General features: G+C 56.5%; 5 protein-coding genes across 5 annotated transcripts; 2 read left to right on the top strand and 3 right to left on the bottom strand.

The window, feature by feature from the left end:
- Positions 1-150: 150 nt before the first annotated feature.
- CHGG_03162 (uncharacterized protein) lies at positions 151-1907 on the bottom strand (the record flags this gene model as incomplete). The annotated part of the gene is made up of 4 exons (XM_001229677.1): positions 151-1267; positions 1319-1578; positions 1656-1757; positions 1815-1907. The coding sequence occupies 4 exons, from the start codon at positions 1905-1907 to the stop codon at positions 151-153; spliced, it is 1572 nt and encodes a 523-aa protein (XP_001229678.1).
- A 1926-nt stretch (positions 1908-3833) lies between these two features.
- On the bottom strand, positions 3834-5422 carry CHGG_03161 (uncharacterized protein; the record flags this gene model as incomplete). Its single annotated transcript, XM_001229676.1, has 3 exons — positions 3834-4529; positions 4593-5179; positions 5395-5422. 3 exons carry the CDS (start codon positions 5420-5422, stop codon positions 3834-3836), a joined length of 1311 nt encoding a protein of 436 aa, XP_001229677.1.
- An 802-nt stretch (positions 5423-6224) lies between these two features.
- Positions 6225-8477, top strand: CHGG_03160 (uncharacterized protein; the record flags this gene model as incomplete). Its single annotated transcript, XM_001229675.1, has 3 exons — positions 6225-7179; positions 7242-7571; positions 7729-8477. 3 exons carry the CDS (start codon positions 6225-6227, stop codon positions 8475-8477), a joined length of 2034 nt encoding a protein of 677 aa, XP_001229676.1.
- A 2020-nt stretch (positions 8478-10497) lies between these two features.
- On the bottom strand, positions 10498-11256 carry CHGG_03159 (uncharacterized protein; the record flags this gene model as incomplete). The annotated part of the gene is made up of 4 exons (XM_001229674.1): positions 10498-10617; positions 10671-10960; positions 11017-11182; positions 11236-11256. 4 exons carry the CDS (start codon positions 11254-11256, stop codon positions 10498-10500), a joined length of 597 nt encoding a protein of 198 aa, XP_001229675.1.
- Positions 11257-13044: 1788 nt separating this feature from the next.
- CHGG_03158 (uncharacterized protein) lies at positions 13045-13833 on the top strand (the record flags this gene model as incomplete). The annotated part of the gene is made up of 1 exon (XM_001229673.1): positions 13045-13833. The coding sequence occupies one exon, from the start codon at positions 13045-13047 to the stop codon at positions 13831-13833; it is 789 nt and encodes a 262-aa protein (XP_001229674.1).
- Between the last annotated feature and the right edge of the window lie 129 nt (positions 13834-13962).

The following is a 13962-nucleotide window of genomic DNA, read 5'->3' as shown; positions in this document are numbered from 1 at the left end:
CTCCCACCGTCTCAACGCCGTCGCCTCCTTTTTTTCTACTAAACCGTTTACTCCCCGTCCAAACTCCCCTTTCTGCCCCCATCCCAACACCGCCACTCCTTTCCCCAAACCCTTAACCACCAGATGAAGTAACAAAGAGACAAGACCAAATCAACGCCGAGAACCCCGGCGCCCACCATCCCCCTTCTTGCCCGCGCTCCCATCAACCACCACGGGCGCCGATGCTTTCTTGAACCGCCCGCCGCTCCCGTCCACGATAACCGGCCGCTCCTCCTTCGTCTTGGTTTGGTTGCCGTCAGCCGCGGACAGCAACGCGGGCACCGTGGTAGGGGTGGTTGAGTACGCAGGCTGCGGCAGCGTATCAGTGGATTGTGAAGGCTGAAACTGAAATTGGGCCTGAGCTTGAGCCTGGGCTTGAGCCTGGGTTTGAGACTGAGCCCGAGCCTGAGACTGATTCTGAGCCTGCGACTGCGGCTGCGACTGTGGCGCCCTCGGCGGCTTTCCGGCATCTGCCTTCGAATTCCATCCCCGACCAGCAAACTTCCCACCACCGCCACCCCCTGTATGCCGCCGACCAGAACGACCGCTGTCAAATCCATCCGGTGAGACGCCCTCAACAACCAAGCGCGCCGATAACCTCCTCGCGCCCATCTTCCGCCCGTCCAGGGCCGCCACGGCCGCGCTGGCAAGCTCCGTCGTGCCGAACGTGATGTATGCGGTGCCCCTAGCCTTGCCGTCCTTGTTGAACGGCAGCTCTAGCTTCTCGATCTGGCCTGGCGTGCCCCCAACCCCCGCGTGCTGGGCAAGGAGGTTCGTGACGACAGCTTCGGAGAGACCCTCTCGTTCCAGGTCGCGGATGATGATTTTACGCTGCTCCACGACGACGGTCGGCCGGGTGTTGTCGTAGCTGGGTATTTGGTCTTGTGGCGGCGACGGTATGGCATCGGCGGGCCAATCGTCTCCGGTCGAATACGCGTGGCTACTGTTATTCACTGCCGGCTGGACAAATCCGGCGTAGCCCGGCCCCCTCGCACTGTAAGTCGTTCCTGATGGATAATACCCAGCAGCGTTGCTGTACTGATACTGAATGGGCCTGGCTGGGGCAGGAGCAGGTGCCGGGCTTGCTATCGCATGGTATGCTGTAGGATGGGGGCCCACCGCTACCTGCGGCATGAGTCCATGGTTTGAGACAGCCACTGGTTGGTACGCCAGGGAGCTGGGTGGTGTGAGAGGCGCGGCCGGGGCGGGTTGGTACCCTCCGGCGGCACTATACGATGAGGAAGTAACATACCCCCATTGTGTATCCGCCATGCTGAACGATGGACTGCCGTTCCCGTGATAACTCAGGTAGGGACTTCCCATCGCTGTGCCTGCGCCCTGAGAGAATGATCCACTAGCGTCGGGAGCTGGATCCCCAGGTTCGCTAACCACCCTCCCATTGTCTCCTCGCATAATTCTCATTGCATGGTAGTCGGTTGGCATGAGCTTGACGACAGTAGCTTGATTCATGTTACGGGCATCCGCTTGGAGGGCGCGATACTCCAGCGTGTTGCCGTCGAGGTATTCTATCACCCACGACTGTCAGGACAAATTCGGCTCGAGGCTTGGAAGTCCACCTAACTGAATGCTTTTTCGAAATTGGCTCGTCCTCTCACTCGAACGAAGCCAGAGGTGGGAGGGTAGACCTCGGCGTGGTCCACCTCGCAAGCCTGGGAAGCGAATGCCTTCAAGTCTCTCCATGTTGTCCGATGAGCGAGCTGTACATGGCCGGTCAGTAAGGCTCAACAGAGAGCTGGCTTGCGTGTTTCACATACGTTGGCAACTAAAATGTAATACAACCCCGTTTCTGGTCCCGGATTCACGGTGAAAGGCTCCAGGCTTCGATGATTATGCTGGTTTCGATGCATCCTGGGCTGTCGTCCGTTGACGGGAAGATGAGTAAAGTTAGGGCCGTGTCGACCGCGATCGTCAGCGCTGCGGCAACAAGGCCAAGTATGATGATACGCCAAATATGCTAGCGCCTGCCAGAGGAGGCCGTCTTGCTTTAGAGGGTATCGGGATAGTGCAAACGGTTACACGCTATCAACAACGGGGCCAGGAGTCCCGACCGGCTGGGCAGAGTTGCTGTTTCGTCGAAGGCTTAATCACAGACATCCGCAAATTATTAGAGAGAAGATTGAGCAAAGTAGTTGCGTTATCGCCACATCCTTGGGCGAGAGAAGGTAGCGCCAATAGCCTCTAGGGCAGGGCGAGGTCATGAAACCGGTCAACAAGGGGAAGGCTGTGCTATGAGGCTGTCGGTAAAATCCCCAGCAGATGCTTGGGAGCTACATCATTAAAGAAAAAGGCCGTATTCTCGGAAAGCAGGCTGCCCTTCTCGGGTAGTCAGCTTGGCCAAAAAGGACTCGGCCGCGGACGGCGGCCATTGTCAGGGATACCAAACAGTTGTGCGTGTCGGGAATTCGGAGGTGGTCCTCGTCTAACGAGCTATCACATTTCATGCCGGGTCCTCGAGTCCCAAAACACAAATAAACGGATTGGGCAGAACCGGTCAGCCCCAATCGTCTAATAGCTGCTGGTCAAAGCTGTGCAATGGCGGCCCATCCCGGGTCCGAGATGCGTCGAACGACACGAAGGAGGACCGAAGACCAGGCATGTCAGTACATCCCAACACCCTAAACCAGACAAGATAATCCGCGGCCCGAGAACAATCTTCTGGCACCCGAGAAGGCCAAAGAGAAGGAGCCTGTTGGTCATGGAGTGGCGTCGATGTCTCCCCGCCCACCCCCCCAGTCAGTCCAATCAGCCGAGTCGGCTTGAGCGCGGGCCCGGCAACACCGACCGGGTTTTTGGTGCCAACAGGGTAGTGTGGGCTTTGCTCAGAACCGACAACCAGAGCAGTACATAATGCAGTTGGCAGTGCCTGGTGTCCGTCATGTGCGATAGACTCGAGGAAACACAAACAAGGGCCGGAGACCCGCACAAGCGCCGCCGAGGGTGCATCAAAGCGGAAGAAATTTTGGCGTGGCGCTCTATAGCAACAAGCCACCATGCCGGCGGCCACTCCAACCCCGTCTTGTAACCAGGCGCGCGCTTTCGCACAAGCGCCCAAGGCACGCTAACAAGATAGATGAGTTCAAAGCAATAAACACTCACCGCTATGCGAGAGACCTGCGGGTTCCCGGCCCATTGTATGTACATACATGTATTCCGAGATGGTGCCGGAGATGTTTGCCTCGCTAGCGAAGTCACACTATGCCAGGAAGGGCGACTTGTGTTCACCCGGAGGAGCTTGAGCTCAAGATTGCGTTCGGCAACCGAGTACGAGCGGGAACGGGCCTTCCATTTCCTGAGCTATCATCTTTCTCGGGGACGAACGGAAGGGAGGTCGAGGGGAAGCTTTCGCCGGGGCCTTGGTGTTGTCGACACTTAACCGAAAATGACCAATCGTATTGTTCGATCTACAAGATCGGGGATCCCGGGAGCGGTGACGTTGGGGTTTCGATTCAACCCCCTGTCCCAAAACGGGAAAAACAAAGAATAAGCAACCGGGTCATGAGCGGGGTTTCGCGCTCATCCTTCTGTTTGACTCGAAGCGCCGAGAACTGCTTGGACTTTTCCCAATGGGACAAGGCTTGCATATGTCGACTTGCATCACAGATCGAGAGACGAGTGAGCTGTAACTTCAACATTCAGCTCAACCGTTTCTCCAAGCCTTGCTCAGTAGGATCACCACCAAGCTCTGGGGCCTGTGGCGCCATGCCGGATTTCGTCCACAACGGTGTCAACGAGGCTCAACATCGTTATCAAACAGAAAGACAGCCCACAGGCTTCTACCGCTTGTAAACAAAGGTGTCCTCCAGCTCGCTAGAGTCATCGTCCTCATCCAAGACGGGGATTTCATCTCTTGCGTCAGCTGCCGGGATCAGGTGGAGGGGGGACTCTTCACGTTCGTTGCGTCCCTCCATTGACAAATTTGGTCCCGAGAACTCGTGGTCGCCCCACGGAGCCGGGCCTTGTGCCGTCTCGCCAAGACATGCAAGCACGTAATGATGGGCGTCCGAGAAGAAAACGGACGGAGAAGTCGACTGCTCAACCCCAAGCCACAGAGCCCGAAGCTTGCCACCTGTCTTGCCGCCAGGTAAGTGGCGGGCGAAGTCAACAGACCGGGGACCTTCCGAGAGGGGATCCCAGATAAAGACCAAGCCGTTGTACTGGTCGCCTTCGCACCTGACTAACAGGGTTTCAGAGATGGTTGGGTGCCACGAAAGACTCGCCACATTTCCATGAAAGAGGAGCACTGCGCGAAGCTCTGCGGCCTGCACGTCCCAGACCCAGACAGTACTGGGGGAGTCGTCCTGCCGCGTGGCAACAAGGGTTGAGGAGGGATCGAACGAAATGGAGGCGCATCCGGAGACAGGCTCTGAGTTGTCCCTCAACGCAGGGGCTGGGGATATGCCCTGGGTCGTTCGCAAAAAGGTGTGGATGGTAGGCCCTGCATGTGATACGGCAATTTGCTCCTGCCAAACCTGCAGCGCCCAGTTAGTCGGGGCCGTCGCTAGCAATGCAACGCCGATAATTCAGGCACTCACCTGGAGGGTATCTTTCGGGACGAGAGTTCTCGGGTGCCGCAATCGCATTGTCTCCGTGACGGAGGTCATGTTGAGGACGCAAACAGACCTGCTGAAATCGCCAACCGCAAGATATCGGGCGTCTCCAGAAAACTCGACCGTCCGGACACCAGCTCCGAGAGCAAAGTCCCGATCCTCCGGAAGGGGATTGGCAGGCCCAGACCAGGATTTGAAGACGTGACCATCGGATGTATAGAAGAGGACTTTGTGGCCATGGGCGGGCGAGTCCCACACTACCAGCCACCGCCCGTCTGGGCTCCAAACCAATGCCTGGGCATCGATTGTGTCGGGAGCCCAGGACCTCTGCAGTCCTCTTGTCGGATAGCTGTGTATGCTTACCATGTCCTTACCCGAAGTTCTCGTCAGCACCGCAAGGTGACGTGTCTCGGGTCGAAAGGAGAAACATTTGGACGCAGAGGATGAAGAAAAAACCTTGGGGCTGCCGATCTCAGTCGCTTTAGACGAGGCGAGGTCGAACATGGAAAACTTGAGTCCGAATGAGGAGATAACACAGATCTCGGCGTCCGACGCACCAAAGCCAACGTATGCTGGTTTCGTACCTGCGGTCGCATGGTTCTGAATGGTGGCACTGAAGCTGTCGTCCAGCGCTGACACGACTCGAATCCGCTCGGCGTCGGCGACGAGCAAAAGACGAGACGAGGGTGACCACTGAAAGCTTAGCACGGGACCCGCAAAGTCCTGTCCGAGCTTTACAACATTGACCACACTGAGTCCGGCGATGGCTCGGACATTGACAACGGACCCGAAGACAGTCGCAATATGTTTGCCATTCGGGCTCGGAAGGGAGTGAACCGAAGCTTTTGATTGTCAACAATCGAGAGGCTCTAAAAGTATGGCTTGGCCTTGAACATTCAAAAAGCTCACATTTCAGTGGGTTTGAGAACTGCATCGCAAATCTGGCCGCGGAGTTCGGCGGAGATGGGAGGAGAGGGCTTGACTTGGGGTGGATGGGGAAGGTGGATGAGGAAGGTGAACTCGCACGTCAGAGATTGCCGGATTTGAAATCCGCTGAATCTGGAAATCCTTCCTCCTCGTTGATGCCTGCCGTGTTGCTCCTAAAGTGATTTTGATTTAGATAGGAACCTAGGTAGGTGGTGGCCTTCTTCAAAGGTGGTTCTGCAAGTCGAGATTGTGAGATACGGTCTGTGCGTGCAAACAAAGAAGGCCGTGTCCGGAAGGTGCCTGCGGTGGCTCCGCTGACTTCGGGCTGTGCCAAGGCCATTGTTCGGCTCAAGATAAGCTTGGGCCACAGGGGGACTCGGCGGCTTGCGAGCCGATAAAATGGGACCCACCACGCCCGAATCCCGCCTTTGCCCCCGCGGAGAACCCCCGCGCTCACACGCTGAGTCACCGTTGCCGTCGGCTTGAGTGCCTATTTCCGTTGAATAAGGCGGGCGATGTCAAAGGGCCTCCGAGGGCCGGCGTGGCAAGAAAACATTAAACAAAGGTCGCATTGACTACTTATCCATTCTCCACGACATGCGCCACTGCACTCGAAACTCCCCTCGAAACCGGTTACTTACGGCGGAATCGCCAAATCACCAAATCACTAAAGTGCTTTAAATTCGGACGATGGCAGCTGCTGTACGCAGCGTCGCCCGCAACTTCCGGGCCGGCAAACTGCAGCCAGTGCCTTGCGCAAATCCGGCGGTCTCGTGGCAAGTGAGATGCGCCTCCGGGGCTGCCACGATCCGCACACCCGACCCGGCGCCGCCACTAAGCCAGGAGGACTCGAATCTTAACGACTCGGCCCGTTCCCCCGCGCATCCGGCGGCGGCCCCGCGTCGGGACCGTATCCGGGATGCCAAGCCCTTCTCCGACTTCCTCACAGACACCTTCCATCGACAACACGACTATCTACGCATATCGGTCACAGAACGGTGTAACCTACGATGCCTGTACTGCATGCCCGAGGAGGGCGTGCCCCTCTCGCCCTCCCGGGAACTCTTAACAACACCCGAGATCGTCATGCTCTCTTCCCTCTTCGTCTCCCAGGGCGTGACCAAAATCCGGCTCACCGGTGGGGAGCCGACAGTCCGACGGGATATTGTGCCTCTGATGCAACAAATCGGGGCGTTGCGCGCCCACGGGCTGCGGGAGTTATGCTTGACCACCAATGGGCTCTCGCTACACCGCAAACTCGAGCCTATGGTCGAGGCTGGCCTGACGGGCGTCAACCTCTCCCTGGATACCCTGGACCCGTGGCAGTTCCAGCTGATGACGCGGCGTGCAGGATTTAATGCCGTCCAGAAGACCATCGACCGCATCTTTGAGTTGAATCGTGTCGGGGCGGGCATCAAATTCAAGATCAACTGCGTCGTCATGCGCGGGTTGAATGACCGCGAAATCCTCCCGTTTGTGGAGTTGACGCGGGAGAAGGATGTGGAGGTGCGTTTTATCGAGTACATGCCGTTCGATGGCAACAAATGGAACGAGGGCAAGATGTTCAGCTACCAAGAAATGCTGGATCTGATCCGTTCTCGGTATCCGGGTCTCGAGCGAGTTCAGGGCCATAAGAACGACACGAGTAAGACCTTCCAGGTCCCCGGATTTACCGGCAGACTTGGGTTTATCACGAGCATGACCCAGGCAACTTCTGCGGCACCTGCAACAGGCTTCGAATCACAAGTGATGGGAACCTGAAAGTGTGCCTATTCGGCAACGCTGAGGTCTCTCTGCGGGACATCGTGCGGAAGGTTAACAAGGGCGAGCCCATCGACGAAGCGGCGTTCGAAGGGCTGGAGCAGGCCGCTATGGAGAAGATAGCAAGCCTTCCCACCTCCGGCCCTCAGGCCCTGGTCGTGCCCAATTCCGAGGAACTTCTCAATGTCATCGGCGTGGCTGTTAAGGGGAAGAAGGAGAAGCACGCCGGCATCGGGGAGCTGGAACATATGAAGAACCGGCCGATGATATTAATTGGTGGGTGATTGTCCTTTACCACTTTCCTTTTTTCTTTATGCATTGGGCGGCGTTCAGGGCATAATAGGGCACGATGCGTTGAGCGTATGACGTTTGTTGGATATTTGGAACGGCTTGAATGGCATGTACGGACAGTCTAGCTAAGTAGAAATTGTAGATGCGTTACCGTCTCAACGGCGCCCCGAGCGCCGAATTGGCCGACTATCGACTCCTTTCCAACTCAGTAAACCCGCAAGCCACCTACCGGCGTTCATGATACCATCTCACGCCACCACAACCCACCACCACCACCACCACCACCACCAACCCCGCCTCTTCTCAACCACTCCCACCCGCCCTCTCAGTAACAACGACAACACCACCAACCCCGCACCACCCAAACTAACGCACGTCACCGCCGCCGGCACAGCGCACATGGTCTCCATCACGGACAAGATCCCCACCAAGCGCGTCGCGCAGGCAAAATGCGCCGTGCGCTTCTCGTCGCGCGCGCCGCTGGCGCTGATCCGTGCCAACCAGATGCGCAAGGGCGACGTGCTGGGCGTGGCGCGCGTCGCGGGGCTCATGGCCGCCAAGCGCACGCCGGATTTGATTCCGTTGTGTCACCCCGTGGCGCTGACGCATGCCGAGGTGGAGTTGGTGCTGGCTGGGGGTGGTGGTGGTGGTGGTGGTGGTGAGGGGACGGAGGGGGGTGGAGGGGATGAGGTGCAGATTACGGCGACGGTGTCGTGTGATGGCAAGACGGGGGTCGAGATGGAGGCGCTGACGGCTGCTAGTGCTGCGGCGTTGACGGTTTATGATATGTGTAAGGCGGTGGATAAGGGCATGGTTATTGGGGATTTGAGGGTGGTGCTGAAGGAGGGAGGGAAGAGTGGGCGGTGGTTGGAGGGGGAGAAGGTTGAGTGATGGTGTTGTTGGAGATGGTGACATACACGGGTGGTGTCTCATCGGTCAGGGGCGGGCTGTTGTTTACTTGGGAAAAGGGGCTTGTTGAGGGTTTCAGTAGAAGCCCTCACCCCGACTCTCTCAACCCGGCTCAACTGTAAGTCAATACTCCTGTTCATTACCCCCCTCGACTCTCTTCACAGCCCCGCTTTAATTATTTACACCTTTTCACCGAAACAAATGTTAATACTATGTATAACTATATCTAAGCAAGAAAAACCACAAGGACTTGCCTTGGAAGAGAAGAACTTCCCTGGTAACTCGGTGGGGAACAGTTGTCGATCTGACAAGCCATGTGTCAACAACCCTTGAATTGCAACTTCGCTTCTCCAGCCACCACTGCCCCTCTTCTTCCCACTATCACTTCAACCTCAAAAGTCAAGCAACCGACAATCGGAAGCTGCCCCCCCCCAGAGCCTCCATCAGTGAGCACTTCCCGCACATGGGACCTGTGCTCCCCCTGTTGTCATGACGTAACAAGAACTAAACAGCCCCTCGGTCGAGTCGGAAAAGCCGCCGATGACAAGCGCTTCGCAGCGAGGGGGAATGTGACATTGAGCGCGTCCTTCCTGCATCTCATCCACCTCCTCACTCACTCCCCAGAGCTTCTCTACCACTCAAAACTCTTTGCATTGCAAAGGAACCCTCAGCCCCCACTGGTCTCGTCTCGTTCAAGTCACAGAGGCTGAACTGGCTCTCCATCCGATCCTCGGTCTCGGCCCCCCTTGTCGTCCCAGCCGCTGTATTCGCCCCCCAGCCTGCGCTGCCCTCAGGTTATTGGATCTCCCAAACCCAACTCATTCGCCAATCAGCACCCGACGATAACCTTCTTTCCTCCTTCCAGCCAATCACACCCCAGGCGGTCATTCCCTGCCAACCGCTTCCAGAGTGGTGGCCATGGCACCGGTGGAGACCCAACCAATGCAGTGGTACGTCTCGGCGGGAGGAAAAGGGCTTTGCCCATCACCGTGTGAGCAAGTCCCAAAGTCCCACATCCGCTCCGCTCCGCTCCGGCATCACGATGAGGGAGAATGACTGGGGGGGGTGGAAAATAAGAAAGAGGAGAAACAAACTGGCCGTATTACTGTATTCCTCGCACATCGAGGGACGAAACCCCAAAGGCGGGGAGGAGATGGACCATGTCAAGAGTTGAGAGCAGGGAAAGTTGCGGCTCGTGCAAACAAAACTTGAAGCGAGTGCATGGTGTTGTGCACTGGTACTTCGTACGCCAATCAAGTTCTGGGAATCTTCCCCAGGCCGATCGGCACCGTCATGATTCAAACATTCTGACGACGATGAGTGAGTCGGATGGGGCGTTCGGGACTGGCGGCTCTCGCGGGATGTCTTTGCCATTTTGGATTCTGGAGAAATGCAATGTAACGGTGTCAATAAGAGACGGGGCTTTTTGGTTGAGACGAGAGAGTCGAGACTGAAAATATCGGTATATTAAGGTACCGCGGTAAGTGAATATATCAGTTGCTTCTCGCCGGTATTAACCTCTCCGTTTGGAAGCAGTATGGCATTTCCCCTCTCATTCGGGTTTATTTTCTCCACGCGTTGTAACATCGTGTCCCTTGATTTGCTATCTTCATATGTTCAGCGAGGTATCATTATTTCAGACCCGCTCAACGGTCCTATCTCCCCCCGCCGCCCTAATCACGGTCCATCGACCCTACCCAACAATATACCGAACGAAGACGGGTGCTCTCTCGAGCTTCTACCGGGAAACGGCCGTTGCAGAACGGAGGGAAACCAGCAAATATTAGCGGGGTAGCATCGACACCCCGTATTTGAGCCGGCAAACGAACCCGACGCCCACGAACCCAACGCCCACAAACCTAAGGTTGGTGTGCTCCCGCTAGATGCTCGACGAGGGTTCCTTACGATAAGAGCATCCACCTGGAAGCGGAAGCGGGCTTGTCGCGGCCCGAACTGTAGCGGTAGCTGTTTTAGGCGTGCCCATGTTTGTCCGCGCCCCGATTTACATGACAATACAGCACGAGTTCTGTTTCTTGGCCGACTTGTAGAACATCTTGCTCTGCGAGCTCAGGTCGGAGCTCTTGGCCACGAGGTCGTCGAGTTTCTCGCCACGTTGCAGGACCTTCCAAATGTTAATATTACGTGTATCATGGCGCCATTCACAATGAAACATACGCTGTCAATGGCCTTGTGGAGAACAATCTTGGTCTCGTCCAGTTCCTGCTGGATCTTGGCGATGCTGCTGGCCTCATTCGCGTCTTGGAAGTTGTTCAAGTAATCCTGCAGGGCGGGGAACGATACATCGCCGTCGTTGTTGGCGGCCTTGATGGTATCAAGCGGAATCTCGGACAGGAACTGGTCCATGAGCTTGGAGAGAACGCTGTGAGCTGCGATATGGGGGTAGTCCTTGGTGATGACCACGCCGGCGACGCCTTCCGACCGAGCATAGCAATGAACGACATAGTCTAACCCGCGTGTGAGTATGGCCCGATATTCGTGGTTTGTCGTATCTGAAACGTACCTTGCTCCTCCACACTCTGCCTCTGACCTGGATTGGTGCGCTCGGCCACGGTCTTGCTGATCATGGTCATAAAGTTCCCATACTCGTTTCTGGTAAACCGCGAGAAATCGCTGAGTTCGTGTGCTGCGCATAGCTGCAGTGCAGGCGCCTTCGTGTTGTCGAGGACCTGGCATGCCGTTAGCCGGCGGCCCCCTGAGAGTAGGGGCAGGTGAAACATACGCCGACGTAGTAGAGCTTCATGGCGCCGGGTGTAATGGTGTCTTGGTGTCTAGGTGTCTATTGGCGGTATCTGTCTGCAAGCCCGGCCGGTATGTACAGCTGGGGCGGGAAGTGGATCGCTTGCAGCAAACGGGCATGGATGCGAAATTCGATTGAATCGGTGATGGACTTCAGCCAATGTACGGGATGTAGGGGTTGGTGGAAACTGTGTTTAACTTCGGGGTCGACTTCGCGGCTTGTATTACGAATACTGTCGGGATTGCCGTCGTCGGAGGTAGGGTTCCCAAGTCGGAAGATTGTCAAGACCTTGCTGTAGCACTCGAAGGCAATTCAAGTCGCTGATACGCTGTTGAGATGTGATGCCGTTTGATGGGGTTCTGCTAACTGAACGTCGGTCTGCACAGGTCAGATGCCAGCGTTCAACAGGATGGGGTCACAGCGAGGCTGCATCGGCTAAAAGATTCCCCGCCGCCGGAGTGGCAAGACCCCCGGACCTGAGCCCCATATTGCCAAGTCATATACCTTTTACACGTATATGCCTTTTACTTAAATATGGCCGGTAAGCTGTAATTCGTGTCTTCTTTGTGGGATGAGTTCGGCCGACCAGTTGGCCGGAAACACCCTTCCGCTCATGACGGCTGCGACCCTGGAGACGGCGAATCGCTATCTAACCCGGCCCTCCACAATTTGTAGGTCTTTTAGAAACCCCAGACCGTTGACTACATCATTCCGACAATGTTTGCAGGAGCATTCAACGTTCTTAAGCGAGTCAGTAACGGTTTGAGACTTCTCTCTAAAGTGAGGGTATCCAGGCCGTCCGACGGCCACACCGTTACAGGGGTCAAGGATATACCTTGTTGTATTCCTTGTGGATGGCGATGGCACAGTGTCAGTTTGGACTTCCAAACACGGCGCAAACCAAACTGCAAACATTTTATGTCGGCTTCATGAGCATCGTCCCCTCAATTGATGTATCTCATGCTAGCCGTGTACAGAGGATCCGATTTGATGAGAGATGTATTATTCGGGCAATAACTTCCAACTAAATTTTGGCAGAAGGCAGTCTCCTCTTCTTTCCCACTGAGTTGAGAAGGAGCATGAGCACTTGCCCGTTCGCGATCATGACAGGGGTCAGGGTTTCACAGACGACGTCCCTTCCGCCCACGGCCTCTTCATCCTTTGGTTCCACCGCTACTTTTGCCCAGGCTGGGATGAGATCTGGTGCCCCAAGCTCGGATCCCGCATTCTTGTACACAGTGGGAATGGGCCCTTGCCTATTCGGTGCTGTTGCCCGACCCACCCGTAATAAGAAAAGATAACGCCTCCGTTGCCTTGACCTTCACCTTACACTAGCCACCGTGCTTCCGTCCCCAGCTCCCTTACACATTCGAGAACAACATTCATACTTGCTTTCGCCGCCTCATTTGAGCGCTTCCGAATCCAACCCGCACTTCCACTCGGCAGTTCAACCTAGTGCCGACCGATCAAACTCAGATAACTATACTTTGTCGCGGTGCATTTCGGCATCCCGCGTCGGCTAGCTGTTGCCATCCTAACCATTCCTCGCCACTCCAGTCATTCGACACGAGTCTCTGGCACTCGACGACTTCCACCACCGTTCCCTATAAGGGCATGTTTCTGAGTGAAACCTGTGCCTCATTTTCCTGCCCAGGTCCCTTGTAGAAGTGTGGAGAGGAATCGACATACGTCTCGGCGCGGGTGCTGACCCCCACTGTCTTGCTTATCGCTACACACGTGTCGCGGCGTATCACCACTCGCTGATAGACAAGGCCCGATCACGATCCCCTCATGGCGACCGATTTCATAATGCCACGGGTCCCGGGAGAGCAGCAGAATCCTTACTACGCGCCTGCGCACCAGCAGCGCCAACAGTATCGTCCCCAACAAGCCCCATTCCAGCCATCCCCGATCACGACCACCTACCCCGCGTCCACACATTACAACTCGCCCGTCTCGCCGCTTGGGACTCCGGGGAGCATCTCACCGACGTCATCCAAGAATTACATCACCCGCCAAATCCGGCCTTTGTATGTTCCTGCCGTGTTGCGTCCAACCGAGTTCCCATCCAAGCCAGCACCACCCCAGCCGGACGCCGAAGATGAGAATGATTTTGTCGAGGATGGCTTGCGGCCGACGAGCAGCTTTCATGAGTCTCGGTGGCCTAAGCGCGTTCGGGCGGCTGAGCAGGCGGGTCTACGGGGAGACAGCGCCAAATCCATCGACAGCATTTTGGAATCTCGACCAGTTCCCCGAAGCCCACAGGCCCGCCCACTCGAGACCACTGGGAGGGTACCTATGTCCCCCGGCGTGAAGTGTAGTTCATCCGTCCGAGCCGACGTTAACATGTCGTGTTGCAGCCCGACAACGAGTCTACCATTTGCGATCACGCCACCTGCAAGCGGTACTTTAGTTACTTCACCCGCCGCCACCACTGCCGCAAGTGCGGCAACATCTTCTGCGACCAGCACAGCACCTTCGAAATCCCGCTCGACCAAGATGGCAATTTCAACCCCCGCGGCGTGCTCAGCCGCTCGTGCGACCACTGCTATTCGCAGTTCAGGGAGTGGCGGAGGCTAGCGACCAGCAAGCCACCTAACCGAGACTCGCCCACCGGGGCCCGCCAGCAAACCCAGCTTGATACCCCATCCACTCCAGTCGCCGCCTCCCCACGCCGCCGCCATGGGTGGCCTACCATTGCACACCCCG

The sequence above is a fragment of the Chaetomium globosum genome, genomic scaffold (assembly GCF_000143365.1).
Source record: "Chaetomium globosum CBS 148.51 scaffold_2 genomic scaffold, whole genome shotgun sequence".
Lineage (NCBI taxonomy): Eukaryota > Fungi > Ascomycota > Sordariomycetes > Sordariales > Chaetomiaceae > Chaetomium > Chaetomium globosum.
The sequence above is the reverse complement of the archived record's forward strand: the minus strand, read 5'-3'. Positions and strand labels throughout refer to the sequence as shown.